Here is an 18,414-nt window from a genome sequence, read left to right as displayed (position 1 = left end):
TATATCCCTTGTTCTCTTCATAATGTACTTTCCTATCTATCTCGGTGTTACTGACTTTTAATTTTTTATCCAAGTCATGAATATATATGGCAAAACTTTAAGGCCTCAGCACAAGTCCCTATGGTACACCATTCATTGCATCTTGTCAACTGGAAATGAACCATTTATGTCTACTGTCTGTTTCCCTTTGGCAAGGCAATCATCTAACCATGCCAATATGTTACACCTACAACATGAGCTCTGATGTTTTATAATAACCTTTTAATAACACCTTAACAGTTTATTCCAGAAACTGAAGTACAGTATATTGATCACTTCCCCTGTGTGCAAAGCATATGTTACTGTTTAAGGAACTCCAGTACGTTGGCTAAACATAATTTTCTTTTCATGAAGACACTGATTCTGCCCGGTTATCGTGAACTTCTCAAAGTATCCTGCTATAACACTCTTAAAAATGGATCATAATCCCTTTTTTTAAGACACATATTAAGCCAAATGGCCTGTGTTTTCCTGTTTCCTGTCTCTGTACCCCTCTGAATTATAGGAGCCACATTTGCTCTTTTACAATTCAATCTCACCTATTCAAGGAAATTTTGGAAAATTAAAACCAATGTATCAACTATTTCTTTAGCCACTAACATTTAAGACTTTAGGATGAAGTCCATTAGAATCTGGGGACCTCTCAGACCACAGTTCCAGCTGCTTGCTCAGTATCACTTCACTGGTGATTATAAATTTCTTGTGTACCTCCCTTCCCTCATAATTGGCCAAAACACGAGTGTCTGGTGACACAGGCCAGTAAAGGAGGCTAGTTTTCTAAAAAAAAATAGTTGTGTTTTCAACAATAATACAGTGGGTATTGTTTATCTCCATTCATTACCAGGTTTAATTGTCATGGTTGGATGTGACTCATGTAAGCACTAAAACTGTTATATCCATCATGCTGCCAACTGCAAGCTAACATTCCTAGTATAGCAGGCCGTGAAAAGGAACATAGCTAGACAATAGGTGTAGGGAGTAGGCCATTCTGTCCCTCGAGCCTGCACCACCATTCAATATGATCATGGCTGATCATCCTTAATCAGTATCCTGTTCCTGCCTTATCTCCATAAACCTCAATCCCACTATCCTTGAGAGCTCTATCCAACTCTTTCTTGAATGAATCCAGAGGCTGGGCCTCCACTGGCCTCTGGGGCAGAGCATTCCACACAGCCACCACTCTCTGGGTGAAGAAGTTTCTCCTCATCTCTGTCCTAAATGGTCTACCCCATATTTTTAAGCTGTGTCCTCTGGTTCGGCACTCACCCATCAGCGGAAACATGTTTCCTGCTGCCAGAGTGTCCAATCCTTTAATAATCTTATATGTCTCAAACAGATCCCCTCTCAGTCTTCTAAACTCAAGGGTATACAAGCCTAGTTGCTCCAGTCTTCCAGCATAAGGTAGTCCCGCCATTCCAGGAATTGACCTCGTGAACCTATGCTGCACTCCCTCAATAGCCAGAATGTCTTTCCTCAAATTTGGAGACCAGAACTGCACACAGTTCTCCAGGTGTGGTCTCACCAAGGCCCTGTACAGCTGCAGAAGAACCTCTTTGCTTCTATACTCAATCCCTCTTGTTATGAAGGCCAGCATGCTATTAGCCTTCTTCACTACCTGCTGTACCTGCATGCTTACCTTCATTGACTGGTGTACAAGAACACACAGATCTCCCTGTACTGCCCCTTTACCTAAATTGATTCCATTTAGGTAGTAATCTGCCTTCCTGTTCTTGCCACCAAAGTGGATAACCATACATTTATCCACATTAAACTGCATCTGCCATGCATCTGACCATTCACCTAACCTGTCCAGTTCACCTTGTAATCTCCTAACATCCTCCTCACGTTTCACCCTGCCACCCAGCTTTGTATCATCAGAAAATTTGCTAATGTTATTACTAATACCTTCTTCTATATCATTAACATATATTGTAAAAAGCTGCAGTCCCAGCACTGATCCCTGCGGTACCCCATTGGTCACTGCCTGCCATTCCGAAATGGAGCCGTTTATCACTACTCTTTGTTTCCCATCAGCCAACCAACTTTCAATCTAAGTTAGTACCTTGCCCCCAATACCATGCGCCCTAATTTTGCTCACTAACCTCCTATGTGGGACTTTATCAAAAGCTTTCTGAAAGTTCAGGTACACTACATCTACTAGATCTCCCTCATCCATCTTCAGAGTTATATCCTCAAAGAATTCCAGAAGATTAGTCAAGCATGATTTCCCCTTCATAAATCCATGCTGACTCTGACCTATCCTGTTACTACTATCCAGATGTGTTGTAATTTCATCCTTTATAATAGACTCCAGCATCTTTCCCACCACTGAGGTCAGACTAACTGGTCTATAATTTCCTGCTTTCTCTCTCCCACCTTTCTTTAAAAAGTGGTACAACATTAGCCACCCTCCAATCCGCAGGAACTGATCCCGAATCTATTGAACTCTGGGACTCCAGAAAAGAGTCTGAGAACAGTGAAAGAATGTAGCCTCCCAGTTTCCCAGAAACAACCCTCACCTGTGACAATGGGCCAAAGGCACGGTGTTGTAAATTGAGTAATTCTGCGCAGCATAGATAAAAGTACGAGGCAAAAGTAAACAAAAGAAAGAAAAGTGAAGTCAAATTAACCCAAGGGAGAATTAAAAGTCAATGTCAGTAGAGGCAAAGGAAGTATGGAGACACATAACAGAAACAGACAAACAAAAGGTAAAACATCTACGATTTTAATAGACTCCTGAATCGAGTCACCGTTTTCCTCCATGAGAGATGTCCAGGGAGACCCAACTGCTGAATAAGTGAAACCACCCACTAAACTTTCTTGTACATTGGACTAAATCAAATCAAATAACACAAATGATATTGTGTTAAAGGTGCTTAGGAACTTAGCACAAGTGAGGGTGAGCTTGATTGTAGCTTTACTCCAAGAGAAAGTGAGGACTGCAGATGCTGGAGATCAGAGTCGAGAGTGTGGTGCAGAAAAAGCACAGCAGGTCAGGCAGCATCCGATGAGCAGGAGAATCGATGTTTCGGGCAAAAGCCCTTCACCAGGAAGTGGCTTTTACCAGAAACGTTGATTCTCCTGCTCCTTGGATGCTGCCTGACCTGCTGTGCTTTTCCAGCACCACACTGTAGCTTTCCTCTCCCCAGTGCACCCTGAAGGCAAAATATGTTTATATGTGTGGCAAGATTCCTATTAACATTACGTGGGGATGGGGGGAGGGGAGAGAATCTACAGTACCCACCCTAGAAAGTTCACTGGGATGATCTTGATAGTAAGATTTTATCTTATGATGTAATATAGGTTGAGGAGATTGGGATCTGCTAGAAACATATAAGATTCAGCGCAGCAAAAACAAACTGCTGGAAAAGCTCAGCAGGTCTGGCAGCATCTGTGGAGAGAAATCAGAGATAACGTTTTTGGTCGAATGATCCTTTCTCAGTACTGAGGTTAACTCTGATTTCTCTCCACAGATGCTGCCAGACCCGCTGAGGTTTTCCAGCAATTTCTATTTTTGTCTCTGATTGACACAGTCCACAGTTCTTTCAGTTTTTAAGTGGGGCTTGCTAGGATAGAAACTGAGAGGAGGTTTGCCCTTTATGGGGATATCTCAAACTTGGGGGAACAGAGTTTCAAACTAAGGAGGGCTCCAATTGAAGGCAGAGAAGAAGAGGAATCTCCTCTGCTCGAGAGTCAGTTGGAATTTTTTTTTCCCTAAAGGGTTTGAGTTATAAGGAGAGGCTGGATAGACTGCGACGTTTTTCACTGGAACATCAGAGGTTGAGGGGTGACCTTATAGAGGTTTATAAAATCATGAGAGGCATAAATAAGGTGGAATGGCAGGTGTCTTTTCCCTAGAGTGGGGGATTTCAAGACTGGGGGCATAGTTTTAAGGTAAGGGAAGAAAGGTTTAACAAAAGGCATGAGGGGAAATCTTTTTACACAAAGAATGGAATGAATTTTCTGAGGAAGAATCACAGGTAGAAAGGATAGTGAAGAAGGCGTTTGGTATGCTGACCTTTATTGGTCAGAGTATTGAGTACAGGAGTTGGGAGGTCATGTTGTGGCTGTACAGGACATTGGTTAGGCCAATTTTGGAATATTGCATGCAATTCTGGTCTCCTTCCTATCGGAAGGATGTTGTGAAATTTGAAAGGGTTCAGAAAAGATTTACAAGAAAGTTGCCAGGATTGGAGGATTTGAGCTCTAGGGAGAGGTTGACTAGGCTAGGGCTGTTTTCTCTGACGTGTTGGAGGCTGAGGGGTGACATTATGAACGTTTATAAAATCATGAGGGGCATGGATAGGATAAATAGGCAAAGTCTTTTTCCTGGGGTTGGGGAGTCTAGAACTAGAGGACATAGGTTTAGGTTGAGAGGGGAAAGATATACAAGACATCTAAGGGGCAACGTTTTCATGCAAAGGGTGGTGCATGTATGGAATGAGCTGCCAGAGGAAGTGGTGGAGGCTGGTACAATTGCAACATTTAAAAGACATCTGGATGGGTATATGAATAGGAAAGCAAAAGTGAGGACTGCAGATGCTGGAAACCAGAGTTTAGATCAGAGTGGTGCAGAGTTTAGATCAGAGCAGGTCAGGAATAGAAAGGGTTTGGAGGGATATGGGTTGGGTGCTGACAAGTGGGACTAGATTAGGTTAGGATATCTGGCCGGCATGAAAGAGTTGGACTGAAGGGCCTGTTTCCTTGCTGTACATCTCTGTGACTCTTAAGTAGTGGAGGTGCGGTTACAATGTTTAAAAGTCATTTGGACAAGTACATGAATGAGAAATCCAAAGATGTGCATTAGGTGAATTGACCGTGCTAAATTATCCGTAGTGTTCAGGGATGTGTAGGTTAGGTGCATTAGTCAGGGGTAAATACAGGGTAGGGGAATGCGTCTGGGTGAGTTACTCTTCAGAGAGTCGGTGTGGACTTGTTGGGCCGAAGGGTCTTTCCACACCGTTGGGATTCTATAATTAAAAACGAACTGTTTGGAGGGATATGGGCTAAACGCAGTCAGTTTAGGGTTATGGTCAGCAGGGACTGGTTGGACCGAAGGGTCTGTTTCTGTGCTGTATGATTCTGTAACTCTGACTCTATAAAGCAAGGTTGATGAATGCACTCACGGCTGAGTTAGATAGAATTTTCATCTAAAATTACTAGGACCAACTGGGAAAGTGGAGTTTGGATCACAAACAGTCTTTTATCAAGATTGGGGGAGAATGGTCTACTATTTTTATGTTGTGAAATATGTTGAATCAAGTAATCAGGTTTACAAACCTTATTCTTTATTCATAGAATGGAGTTCATAGCAATCAGTTAAATGTATTGAACTGAAACAAACAAATCAGCTGCTGGTCTTTATTGAGTCAAGTTCCTGTAAACTCATTGTCTTCTCCTGCCTGCTCTGAAGCTGCTCCATTTTTCTGTTGTAAGAAGAAACTAGCCAGCAGAGCTGTTTCAATATATGAGATATATATAATCCCATCGTTAATTTTAGTGAAAATGTACGTAGGCCATGAAAGTGGTGAGTAATTGCATTAACATTTGAGCTACTTTTCACTATATAATCAAATGGAATAAATATGCTTGGAAGTGGACTACTTGAGGTCATTATACTGAAGAAATTAAGTGAGCTTATGAGTCAAAGCATTGAGGTAAGAACCAGGAGGCATTTCTAGTTTGTGTGTTAATAATGCTGGCTTAGGGATAAATCTTTGCTTAAACCCTTGCTGTTTTTCAAAATAACACCTTGAGATCATGTGTATTCAAATGGTTGGTTTAATTTCTTATCCGAAACCTGGCCACATTGACGAGGCAATTCAGAAGCACTGTGGGTATATTGCTAGATGAGTGATCCAGATTAGTAATCCTAAATTGTGGATTCAAATCTCACCACAGCATGGTGAATGCAAGTTCTGCCACACACACAAAAAAAAACATCTGAAAGGAAAAGCCAGTGTCAGTCATGGTGACTGCAAACCAGTCATTAAAATGTGCCACTGAAAACCCATATGGTTATCGAGGGAGAGAACTCCAGTGTATCTGATATGGCCCGAATGTGTCTCTGGGTTCACAACAGTGTTGGGCACTCTGAGCTGCCCTCTGAAGGCCTGTCAAGGCACTTGACTGCATTTAACGAGGTGACTCCCTGTCACGTTCCAAAGAGCACAGCAATTGGCAGTAAATGTTGGCCATGACACTGATGCTTAGATCTGATGAACCAATTGAAAATGAATGGAACACATACTGCCATACAGCACCGAACAGACCCTTTGGTCCAACTTGTCCATGCCAATCAAATTTCCCGAAGTAATTTAGTTCGACTTGTCTGCATTTGGCCCATATCACTCTAAACGTTTCCTATTCATGTGCCTGTCCAAATGTCTTTTAAATGTTATAACTGTACCTGCATCTGCCACTTCCTCTGGAAGTTCAGACCACACATGAACCACCCTCTGTGTGAAATGGTTGCCCCTCAGGTCCCTTTTAAATCTTTCTTCTCTCCCCTTAAACATATGCCCCCTAGTTTTGAATTCCCTGCCCTTGGAAGAAGACCTTTGCTGTTCATCTTATCCATGCCCCTCATGATTTTCTAAAACTCTATATCGTCATCCTCAACTCCCTAGGCTTCAGTGAAAAGAATCTCAGCCTGTCAAACCCTCCATTCCTGGCAACAACCTGGTAAATCTTTTCTGAACCCTCTCCAATTTAATAATATCCTTCCTTTATCAGGGTGACCAGAACTGTACACAGTACTCTAAGAGTGGCCTCACCAACATCCTATACAACCTCAGTATGACATCGCAACTCCTATACTCAGTGGTCTGAGCAATGAAGGCAAGCATGCTAAATGTGTTCTTAACTACCCTGTCCATCCATCTTCAGTATTTCACTGGATTATAACTTTTGTTAATCAATCTATTCAGACATGTTAAGACATAGCCCTGGAGCAGGTGGGTCTTGAACCTGGACCAGAGGTAGTGATACTAACCTACTGCACCACAACAACTCCCTCAATGTACTTCAATCTGTGTAGTGTGACCTGAACCAACAACCCATCAGAATCTAAGACAAAGGTTCCACTAAGACTCACTGAGAGTGGCAGCAGATAAGAGAGAAGGGTAGATTAATGAATTAGACTTTGGTCTTATCGACATCAAGCAAAGTATTAATTTTTTGGATGTTTAATTCCTTCTCAAGCATCACTAGTCCAAAAGAGGCCCAGGGACATTGGCCTTGTAATATTCACTGCCAAGATATCTCCATATTTCAAGCGTTCTCCTCCCTTCATTCTTTTACTTATGGGTGGCACGGTGGCACAGTGGTTAGCACTGCTGCCTCACAGCGCCAGAGATCCGGGTTCAATTCCCGCCTCAGGTGACTAACTGTGTGGAGTTTGCACGTTCTCCCCGTGTCTGCGTGGGTTTCCTCCGGGTGCTCCGGTTTCCTCCCACAGTCCAAAGATGTGCAGGTCAGGTGAATTGGCTATGCTAAATTGCCCGTAGTGTTCGGTAAGGGGTAAATGTAGGGGTATGGGTGGGTTGCGCTTCAGCGGGGCGGTGTGGACTTGTTGGGCCGAAGGGCCTGTTTCCACACTGTAAGTAATCTAATCTAATCTACTTAACACCTCTGTATTAGTGATCCCATCACCTGGAAAATCAGTCAGATGCATTATTAGCTATTTGTGATCTACACTGTGCCTGACTTGATGTACTGTTTGGAGTTGTAATTGGAAGCAACCAGAACTAGTTATCTTTCTGAAAGAGGAATGTCCTGAGGTGGCTTACAATCCATCCAAAAGGGTCAGTCTTTTGATTCCTGTTTGAAAATCCAAACAGTTGTGAACTAGTCCACTTTATATCCCCGAATAGTGTGAATTAAATAACAGTTGGTTTGTGTTGTGAATGAGGAGCTAGTTAGTGGTTGATGTGAATCAGGCTCTGGCCAGCACACAGTATGGATCTTGAGCTAATTAATAGATTATATAATTGGATTGGTGGATGGTCTCCATTTTCCAGCACTAATTTGTTGGTGGTGGTTGTTATTTTCAAGTGCTGCTTAATGGGTTCACTTGGGTACTAAATAGTGAATCTTGGGGCAATTCAGTTTGTAGTTAACATGAATTACTAGGAAATTTGGTGCAAATTAGTAGATACTGTTGCAATTCAAGTGGTTTGGAAACTCTGTAAATTAAATTGCTAGTTTGTAGATGACAGTGATTTGAATAGAAGCTGGTGGATGGCATTGTTATTGGGCACTGCTAGTACATGTCATGAGAATTGAAGCACTTGTCAATGGATGAAATGTCAGATCAGGTACTAGTTATCGGATGGTATAGTGATTTGAGAGCTAGTTCCTGAAAGTGTTATGGAGATTTTGAGTAGTGGTTCTGTAGTCCAGGAAAGTTGTTGTAAATTAATCACCATAATATATTTAGTGGATTGTAAATAAATTCTGCCACTTTATACCATTTTCTGTTTAAGTTTCTCTCCTTGGTGGTCACTGTTCCAAGTTCGCAAGGAGAATGAGTGGTTGCCTCTGTTGGTGTTCCAGAGTGAATGGGAAGAGGGCTTAGGGGATGGGAAATCCCTCTGAAACAGCCATTTGCTGCTACTGTTCACTCTATGTAATTGAGTTATTGAGGATTAAACAGAAGCACTATATGATACTGTCCATAACCAAAAACCTAACTTCTTGTTATTCAGGCTGTTGCCATAGTGACCAATCTTCAGTCTGATTGGGCTGTTAGGAAAAAAACAATTGCATAAATCCTAAAAGAAAGATCTTCCAATGTTTAAAAATTATGAATCTCAGGCAAGGTAAAAGAAGTTGAGGTTTTGTCACATATTTAACATAAGTAAATGTTGGTCCTTTTTAAAAGTGCTCAAATATCTAACTTAAATAGGACAAAAGAAGGAACTTGCTTTTGTAAAGTGCATTCAGGATGTCCTGAAACTGCTCACCACCAAGGTACTGCTCCTGTAGGCAAATGTGGCAGCCATTGCATGCAGAGCAAGATCCCACAAATAACCCTAACATAAAATACTGGTTCACCCAATCGCTTTTTGCTTAACAACAGATATTGGGAGAGGTCCCTTCCACTTCCTCCAGTTACATCTGATGGATCACCTGTGTTCCCATTCTAGAACAGGAAGTTGAGAATTCTGGCAGGTTCTTCCATTTTGTCCCTTAGAGCAACTTGGTCTTTTCAATTACATTCTACTGCCTTTTATTTCCCACAATGTATGCTCCTCTAGTCTCACCCTTTCCAACTGTTGAGTTCAATTGAGTAAGGAACATTGTCAGTGTGAGTGAGACCTGGGAATAAGTGGGTTGTCTTATAAGGAAGGATTGGACAGATTGGGTTTGTTTTCAGTACAGTTCAGGAGAGGAAAGAGTGTTTTGATTGAACTTTGTATGGTTTTGAATGGTTTTGACAAGGAAGACGTGGGAAGGATGTTTCCCCTTATGTTTCAGTCCAGAATTAGGTGACACTTTTAAAATTAGGGGTCACCATTTTATGTCAGAGCTGAAGGGAATAACTTGTCTCTGAGGGTTGTGTAACTTTGGAACTCTCAGCCTGAGAAGGTGAGTTGGGGTCATTGAATATCTTTAAGGCGGTTGTTGACAGGTGAGGGAATCGAAGGTTATCAGGGGTGGATGCAGTTGTAGAAGTTGACACACAAATAGATCCATCAGGATCTTATTGGAAGGTGGAGGAGGCTTAAAGGGCTGAATGGCCCACTTCTGCTTCCTGTATATGCATGTTCGTGTATATGTGAATCACTCCACCTTTGTAAAAATGTTCATGAAATATATCTTCAGTTAAGCTTTACAATTGAACTGAGGCTAAGTACTGAATGCAACTGTAGCAAGCTGCTGTGATGGAAGACCCAGGCATATTGATATTTATTAATGTAAGTCTTTTCTAAGCCTTGATTTATCTACTAACATTGATTGTCTGAGAGATTTGCTGAACAATCTCATGTAATATGATAAAGATCATCTTCAGCGTCATTGCTGTTGCGGTGGAACAGTGGTAGCCTACATTGAATTCAACTTCTGATCGATATGTGCTTTTTTCCGAAAGCCTTCAAATGCATCTTTTCCCATGTTGTATCTGAATTGATCCCAAGTACGTCTGATGTTCTCACCAGATACAAACTTACAAATCATAAGCTGAAGTAGCCATTTGACCCTTTGAGATTCCTCACCATTCAATAAGATCATGGCTGAATTGAATTTTACATTCCCACCTATCCCCAATAAGCTTTGATTATTTTGGATTACGAAAGTTTGTTCACTTCTGCCTTCAGTGTATTTAATGACCTTTTCTCCACCAACCTCTGGGGCAGAGAATTCCTACGTTGTACAATCTCTGTGAGAAGTGCCTTCTACTCATATCTGTCCTAAAAGGATGACCACTAATTTTAAAACAATGCCCCCTAACTCAATGACAGGTGGAACATTATTTTCACATCTATCTTGTCAAGACCATTCAGGATCTTACGTACTACAATGAAGTCACCTCGCGCTCTTCTGAACTCCAATGGAAGCAAGTGCAGCCCGTCTAACCTTTCTCCAAAGATAACCTACACATACCAAAGTAACAATCCTCTGAACCACTTCCAATGAGTTTACATCCTTCCTTAAATAAAAGCAAGCTTCACACAATATTTGGGTTGTGGTGCTACCAGTGCAATGTGTAACTGAAACATAACATCTTTACTTTCATATACAGCTCCTCACACATTAAACAATAGTAGTGCATTAGATTTTGTAATTCCTTGATGTAGCTACATATTAGCTATATTGGAATAGCCAGATTTCTACAATTTGGAATTCAGTAGTTGAATTCTTATTAGGTAAGACTTTGTTTTTCCTGCCAAAGTGAACAATTTTACATTTTCCCACATTATACTTCAGCTCACATGTTTTGGCCCACTGACTCAAACTAACTATAGCTGTTTCCATCTGTTATATCCTCTTCATTTCCTCCCTATCTTTTGCATCATCTGCAAATGTAACTACCATGTTTTTACTAACCTCATCTAAATTATTAATTTAAATTGTAAAACACTGAGGATCCAGCACAAATCCCTGCAGTAATCCATTCATTGCATCCTTCCTAGACAAAAAAAAATCCATTTGTATATGGTCTCTGTTCTTTGCCATGTTCTACCCATGCAAATATGTTATCCCCTACATCATGTGCTTGTAATTTGCATAATAATCTTTGCATAATAACCTTATCAAATGCCTTCTGGAAATCCATGTAAAATATGTCAATGTGTTCCCACTTATCCACAACAATGAGTTTTAAGAAAATGTCCAATTTAATTTGTTCAAGCCTTACAATGTTATTGTTTCCAAGATGGAATGACCGTCTGCAGAATTAACAAAATTTATTTTATTCTGGGAACAAAGAAAGCTTCATGATTTCTGGTGATTATGTGAAGTCTGCCAAGTGTCTCTGATTTCTTCACTCCAATTGTTTTTGGTGAACTGGTAAAAGGATGAAAATATTTTTGGAAAGTTAGCAGGGAAGGTACAAGTCTAGGAGTTGGGATGCCATGTTGCAGCTATATAGGACATTGGTTAGGCCACTTTTGGAATTCTTTATTCAATTCTGTTCCCTGCAATAGGCAAGATGTTGTTAAACTTGAAAGCGTTCAGAAAAGATTTACAAAGATGTCAGGGTTTGGAGGTTTTGAGCTATAGGGAGAGGCTGAATCGGCTGGGGCTAATTTCCCTGGAGTGTATGAGGCTGAGAGGTGACCTTGTAGAATCATGAGGGGCATGGATAAGGTGAATAGCCAAGGTCTTTTCCCCAGGTTAGGGGAAGTCCAAAACTACAGGGATTAGATCTAAGGTGAGAAGGGAACCATATAAAAGGGGCACCATTTTTCAGGTAGAGGGTGGTGAGTGTATGGAAAAAGCTACCAGAGATGGTGGTGGAGGCTCTGGGGAAGGCCACAACATTGAAAAGGCATCAGGATGGGGATATGGATATGAAAGGTTGAGAGGGATATGGGCCAAATGCAGGCACATGGGACTAGATTAATGTAGAATATTTGATGGGCATGGATGAGTTGGACCTGAGGGTCTGTTTCCATGCTGCACGACTCTGACTCTGGTACGGCAATATGATGTGGCTTGTGGAGCCCTATTATGTCATTAATAGAGTTGGATGTGTTTGAGATTCAGAAGCTAACAAAAAAACTGGCACTCACTCTGTTAGAAATATTGAAAGCTGGCACAGAGCTATTGACTCAGACTGTCGAGCAATGGGATCTCCTCTCCCAGGGCGGTGTGGCTGTGGGTGATGCAGTTTGTATTTAATCATAATGTTGCAATCATTGTGAGTGTGAGGCAGCTTTATGGAGCAGCAAACCTTTTCCTGCCCCTGAATTTAGTATGTTTTAATCTGATCAAATGAGAGAGATAGCTGGTTTACTAGAAAATCATCAATGCAACTTGTGATGTTATAAATGAAACAGTAAACACTATTCATCACATAGTTATAGACAATGATTACAATGAAGATATAAATTAGTGATTGGGTGACACAATCATCAGCATTTCATTACACAAATAATTACAGTATATTGCAAAATGCAGGTCTCTTTAATTTACAATTAAAGTGAAATGTTTACTGACCTCCACATTTTGTATTAAAGTCCATAGATCATATGTTGTCAGTTGGACTTCATGAAATCCTCAAACATTTACAACTAGTTTTCTAAGGGATTGGGCAGTCTCATAGTCTGCAATAGAGTAATAATTTCCTGCAGTTTTGAGTACCCCTATACTTGGTGATGAAGGTGAAATCAGTAAGCCACATGGACAAGGTAGGGGGCATGGCTGGTCTGCCAACAGAAGACCCTCTCCAAATGGTCTACTGAGCCAGTGTGTGCATGAGCATTCCGAGTTAGGGGTATCCCTAATTTTATCAGCACTGGTAACCATTGTATGAAACTTACACTCAATCTGCATCTGGACACGGGAGGGGATAAAGCATCAATTGTCTACACTCTGATGAAGAGTAAAAAACACTACCGAAGAGTACACGGACAGCACAGTGGCTCAGCGATTATCACTGCTGCCTCACAGCATCAGGAAACCTGATTCAGGCCTTGGGTGACTGTGTGGAATTTGCACATTCTCCATGTGTCTGTGTGGGTTTCCTCCGGGTGCTCCGGCTTCCTTCCACAGTCTAAAGATGTAGACCTTGCACATAAGGTAGATTGGCCATGCTAAATAGTTCATAGCATGGGTTAACCATGGGAAATACAGGGTTACAGGGATAGGGTAAGGTGTGGGTTTGGATGGGATACTCTGGGGAGGGGGAATGAGTTGGTGTGGACTCGATAGGCTGAAGGCTGAATGGTCTGATTCCACAGTGCAGGATTCTATTCTATAACTTTGTGGCTGTTGAGTGAGATCAGGGCAGATTTAGCTATAAGTGGCTCCCCCATGTATTCATATGTCAGGAATATCTTTCATTCTGTGAACTGATGCATTCCCAGCACATTGGCAATACCCCAGTTAAATTGGCAATTTCAGGCAAATATAGGAGGAAAGAGGTGTCAGTGAGTGTTGCTACTTATGTTGGGGGCTGTGATTCCTCAGTGAGCTCCTCATCCTAACCATACCTCCTGAGTAGTCATGGCAACCCAGGCAAGGACAATAGGGAAATGAAAAATGACTGATCGATTTTACACCTTGTTACCCCTGGTCCCTTCAATGCATACCCATTGGCAGAGTGGGCTGACCAGTTGGCCTGGGTAGGCCTGAATGCTTGCTGAGTTGACCAATTGATGGTTTAGTTTAACCATTCATCCTGGGCTGACTGTGTACAGGTCCGGGAGGGTCAGTGTGTGGAATGAGAACTTGCAATCAAGAAAGAAAATTATGAAGTTTTCTTTGGAGAAGAGAATAAACTTTCTTAAGGTACAATAAAGAACCTTTTATGGAACAGCGCAGGACATCAAAGCATGAGAAGGTGTTTAAATGCCATTGTGTCTGCTCTGCCTTTTAGTAGAACCATGGGTTGGTCTGGTCTTGATCTGAACATCCCTTTTCCTGCCTGATCCCATTAGCTTTGACTCTCCTGTATTTTAAGAATCTGGCTACCTCTGGCTTGGCAATATTCAATGATTCAGGCTTCACAACTCTCTGGTGTAGGAGAATCCAGACATTTGTAATCTTTTCCTTGAGAAAGCCAATTTCTCAACTCTATCTTAAGTGAGCGACTACGTAATCTGAAACAATACCCAGTTGTGTACTTTCCCCCAGAAATTGGAATAGCGATTCCAAGAGCACTGCAGGAACTTGATATAAAGGTTTTGGTTCGTTGAAAGAGGGGTTTGCAGTTGCAATTTTAGTTGAACAAAATAGGATAGCAAAGTTCCAAAAATAATGTGCAGATTAGGTGAATTGGCCATGCTAAATTGCCCATAGTGTTAGATGCATTAATTAGAGGGAAATGGGTCTGGGTGGGTTACTCTTCGGAGGGTTGATGTGGACTTGTTGGGCCAAAGGGCCTGTTTCCACACGGTAGGGAATCTAATCTAATCTAATGAATGTTGCTGGGGAGAAATTAACAGATGAGATTGTGGTGAAATTTCTGCCACTACTATAGAAGGGAATATTCAGACTTGTGCATAAAATGTACTGGATTTTTTTGCACTTTCCTAACTATTTCTGACTTTTCTTTCCTTAGTTTACTGATGTTGACGGTCACGAACAAGCCAGAGTTTGATAGTACGTGGACTTTGCCCAGTGAGGTGACTGATATTTTCAGCTCACAGTTTGAACACATTATGGAGTGCCAACATCTGAAAGGTACCTCGTACAACAGCCTGGACTCACTGGACATGATCTCCTCCACGGACGAGAGCGAATGTGGCTTCAGCTTTGAAATGCCGCTCACCCCGATGATTCAGCAGCGAATCAAGGAAAGCAGCCAGTTCCTGGAGCATGGGACCACGGAAGCCGGCTCTGGTAATAGGGCATTGCAGCGTCGAATAGACATCAGTGACCTATCAGGCAGCAGTCTGGAGGAAAACAGCGACTCATCAGACCATTTATTCCATAAACCTTCTCCGTACACTGTTGTCAATGGAGCACCTCAACTCTCAGAGCTCTATCAGGATGGGCAGAAAGAGCCCTCTACTTCAAGGTAAGACAACATTCTCCTCACCCAAACTCCTCCCCGATCTATGATCTTGTACTCAAAATATAGTATATCCAAGTGTGAAACCAATCTCGGCATGGGGCACAACTTAATGCTGTCTGTAATCAGGTTGACTGAAGACTGTTGGCAAATTGTGGAGAGGCCTCCCATTGGTACATGGGTCATAGAGTCGTAGAGTTTAACAGCACGGAAACAGACCCTTCGGTCCAACCTGTCCATACCAACCAGATATCTTAACCCAACCTTGTCCTTTTACTGAAAATCCACATCCTTGTTTCTTTGCAAATAGGTGAAACAGTTGTTGTTGCAGCACGTTTGGATTATTCTTTCCCACATACAGACTATTATAGTTACAGGATTTCTCCCCCTTTTGGTGAGTCCCGAGCTAGGGGACACTGTTTTGAAGTTAGGAGGTGCCCTCTCAGGACAGAGATGGGGAGAGTTTTTGTTTTCTCCCAGGCAATTGTGTAACTTTGGGAGCCTCTACATCAGAAGGTGGGGGAGGCTGGGTGTTTGACTGTTTGTATGATATGTAATGGAGGTGGTTGGATTCTCTCCTGGCAAGGGAATCAAAGACAATGGAGATATATGGGAATGTGGAATCCGAAACAAAAATAGATCAGCCGTGATGTTATTGAATGGGGAGCAGGTTCGATGGGGGCTGAATGATTTATTTCTACTCCTATTCCATGTATTTGCATAACAGTCACCTCTGGCGTATTGCCATAGACAACATGCAAATCATCGTTGGAGATAGTGGAGGTGATTCAGTGATTCACTGGGACATGGATTGTAATTCTCTACAAGGATGTTTGTTGCCTTCACAAAGACATCATGCAGATAAATATTTGAGGTGCTCCTTCCCTCTCCTGTGGGTTGAGAAGCATCCTGGCTGACCACATCTAGGATCAGGAATGACCTGATAATTTGCTGCCTTTTCTCCACTCCGGCAAGTTTGCTTGGTTGAGTCAAGAACTGAGGGAGGGTTGACTGCAGTGAGTTCTTCAAACAAAGCTATCAGTGAGCAGAACAAATCAGAAAGAGTTGGCCATGTAGTGATTTCACCAGCTTTCCAATTGAATGACAAAGATGTGCATGAATTATCGCGAAGGGAACTGGTGGCCACAAGGAGGAAGTGACACATGATGTGTGCCTGACTCAAAGTGCGTTGTAGCATGCAGCTGAGAATCCTCCAGCTTAGTGTGTGATGAGTGAGCCCAAAGGGATGACAATATTTTGCAGCTTGTGCAAACAGATGGGGGCAAAGTGGAGAATCTTTGCCCTCCTACAGGCAGAACTGGCAGGCTTGGTAATGATGAAACTTTGTATTGTGACTCTCAGCAGTATTCAGGCAGTGTAGGTTTGTGAGCAATAGAGGTTGGTGTCCATGTAAGCAGGGGTGAGCATTGTTTTATACCTTCTGTCAGATGGGTTGGTACCTAGCACCTTGCCTCTGAATCAGAGGGTTATGAGTTTGAATCTCACTCAGGGAGATGGTGCTGCAGTGGTAATGTCAGTGGATTACGACTCCACTCAGGCTAATTCCCTGGGGATATGATTTGGAGGAGCCAGTGTTGGACTGGGGTGAACAAAATTAAAAATCTCACACCAGGTTATAGTCCAACAGGTTTACTTGGAAGCACTAGCTTTCGGAGCACTGCTCCTTCATCAGGTAACTGTGGAGCATGACCATAAGACGGAATTTATCACAAAAGATTACAGTGTCATGCAACTGAAATGATATATTGAACATACCTAGATTGTTGTTCAATATATCATTTCAATTGCATGACACAGTAATCTTTTGCGATAAATTCTGTGTCTTTTGTTGTGCTCCACAGTCACCGCATGAAGGAGCAGCGCTCCAAATAAACTTATTGGACTATAAGCTGGTGTTGTATGATTTTTAACTTTGTCTCTGGGGATAGGCATTCAAATCCATTCACAGCAGTTGGTGGAGTTAAAATTCAAATAATTAAATGCATTCAACTAATTAGCCAAAAGTCTACAGTTGAAAATTTGTTTCAGTAATGCTGGCATGAAGTAATTATAAACTATCAGGAAAAAAAAAGACTAGTTCACTAATATCTATTAGGGAAGGAAATCTGTCCTCTATACCTGTGTGACTGCAGATCTCGCGTGGGCGGCACGGTGGCACAGTGGTTAGCACTGCTGCCTCACAGCATCAGAGACCTGGGTTCAATTCCTGCCTCAGGCGACTGACTTTGTGGAGTTTGCACATTCTCCCCGTGTCTGCGTGGGTTTCCTCCGGGTGCTCTGGTTTCCTCCCACAGTCCAAAAATGTGCAGGTTAGGTGAATTGGCCAAACTAAATTTCCTGTAGTGTTAGATGTCGGGGAATGGGTATGGGTGGGTGCGCTTCGGTGGGTCGGTGTGGACTTGTTGGGCCGAAGGGCCTGTTTCCACACTGTAAGTAATCTAATCTAATGGTGACTTGAGGGCAATTAGAAATGGGCATCACAATACTGCACTTGACAGCAATACTCGCATTCCATGAAAGACTAATAACACATAAAATTGAGCTTACCAAACAAGACTAATACAGTTTTAAGGGAGGGCTACACTGTCATAGGTGGCAATTTTGGATGAGGATTAAATTGAGACTCCCTCTCTTTCAGATGGTTTAAAAGGTCTCATTTTGATGTAAAACTTGGAAGATATCCTCAGTACTGATTCAATTAATATATTAATACTGATTCAATTAAAATAATGAAAATAGATGTTTTCATATTACCGTTAGTTGCTTGAAAATTGTTCGCCATGTTTCCTGTAGAACACCAGAGACTACATTTCAAAAAGTATTTCATTAACTAGAGTGCTTTGAGGTGTCAAGCGGGCATGAAAGGTACTATATAAATGCAAGACTTTCCTTTTTGTTCTTTCCCATTGAAAGTGTTGAATTCTCAAGGGACAGAAGAGGGCATGGTCCTTGAAATATTAGGTTGAAGACACGATTTCAAGTAACATTCAGTTGCAGGGTTTTATATCATTAGTGAATGTAGAGAAACAAGGTGATTAAGAAGGTGTTTGGCATACTTGCCTTCATTGCTCAGACCTTTGAGTAAAGGAGTTATGACGTTATGTTGAGGTTGTATAGGATATTGGTGAGGCCTCTTCTGGCGTATTGTATCCAGTTCTGGTCACCCTGTCATA

General features: G+C 41.9%; 1 protein-coding gene across 9 annotated transcripts in view; it reads left to right on the top strand.

Moving 5' to 3' along the window:
* psd3l (pleckstrin and Sec7 domain containing 3, like) overlaps positions 1-18,414 on the top strand; it is a 435,109-nt gene that overhangs the window by 212,233 nt on the left and 204,462 nt on the right. For all 9 annotated transcript variants that reach the window (XM_072583934.1, XM_072583936.1, XM_072583937.1 and 6 more), the window contains one exon: positions 14,768-15,226. In XM_072583934.1, coding sequence (XP_072440035.1) covers positions 14,768-15,226 — 459 coding nt within the window. The remainder of the gene's footprint in view (positions 1-14,767; positions 15,227-18,414) is intronic.

This window comes from Chiloscyllium punctatum, chromosome 14 (assembly GCF_047496795.1).
Source record: "Chiloscyllium punctatum isolate Juve2018m chromosome 14, sChiPun1.3, whole genome shotgun sequence".
In the NCBI taxonomy this organism is placed as follows: domain Eukaryota; kingdom Metazoa; phylum Chordata; class Chondrichthyes; order Orectolobiformes; family Hemiscylliidae; genus Chiloscyllium; species Chiloscyllium punctatum.
The sequence above is the reverse complement of the archived record's forward strand: the minus strand, read 5'-3'. Positions and strand labels throughout refer to the sequence as shown.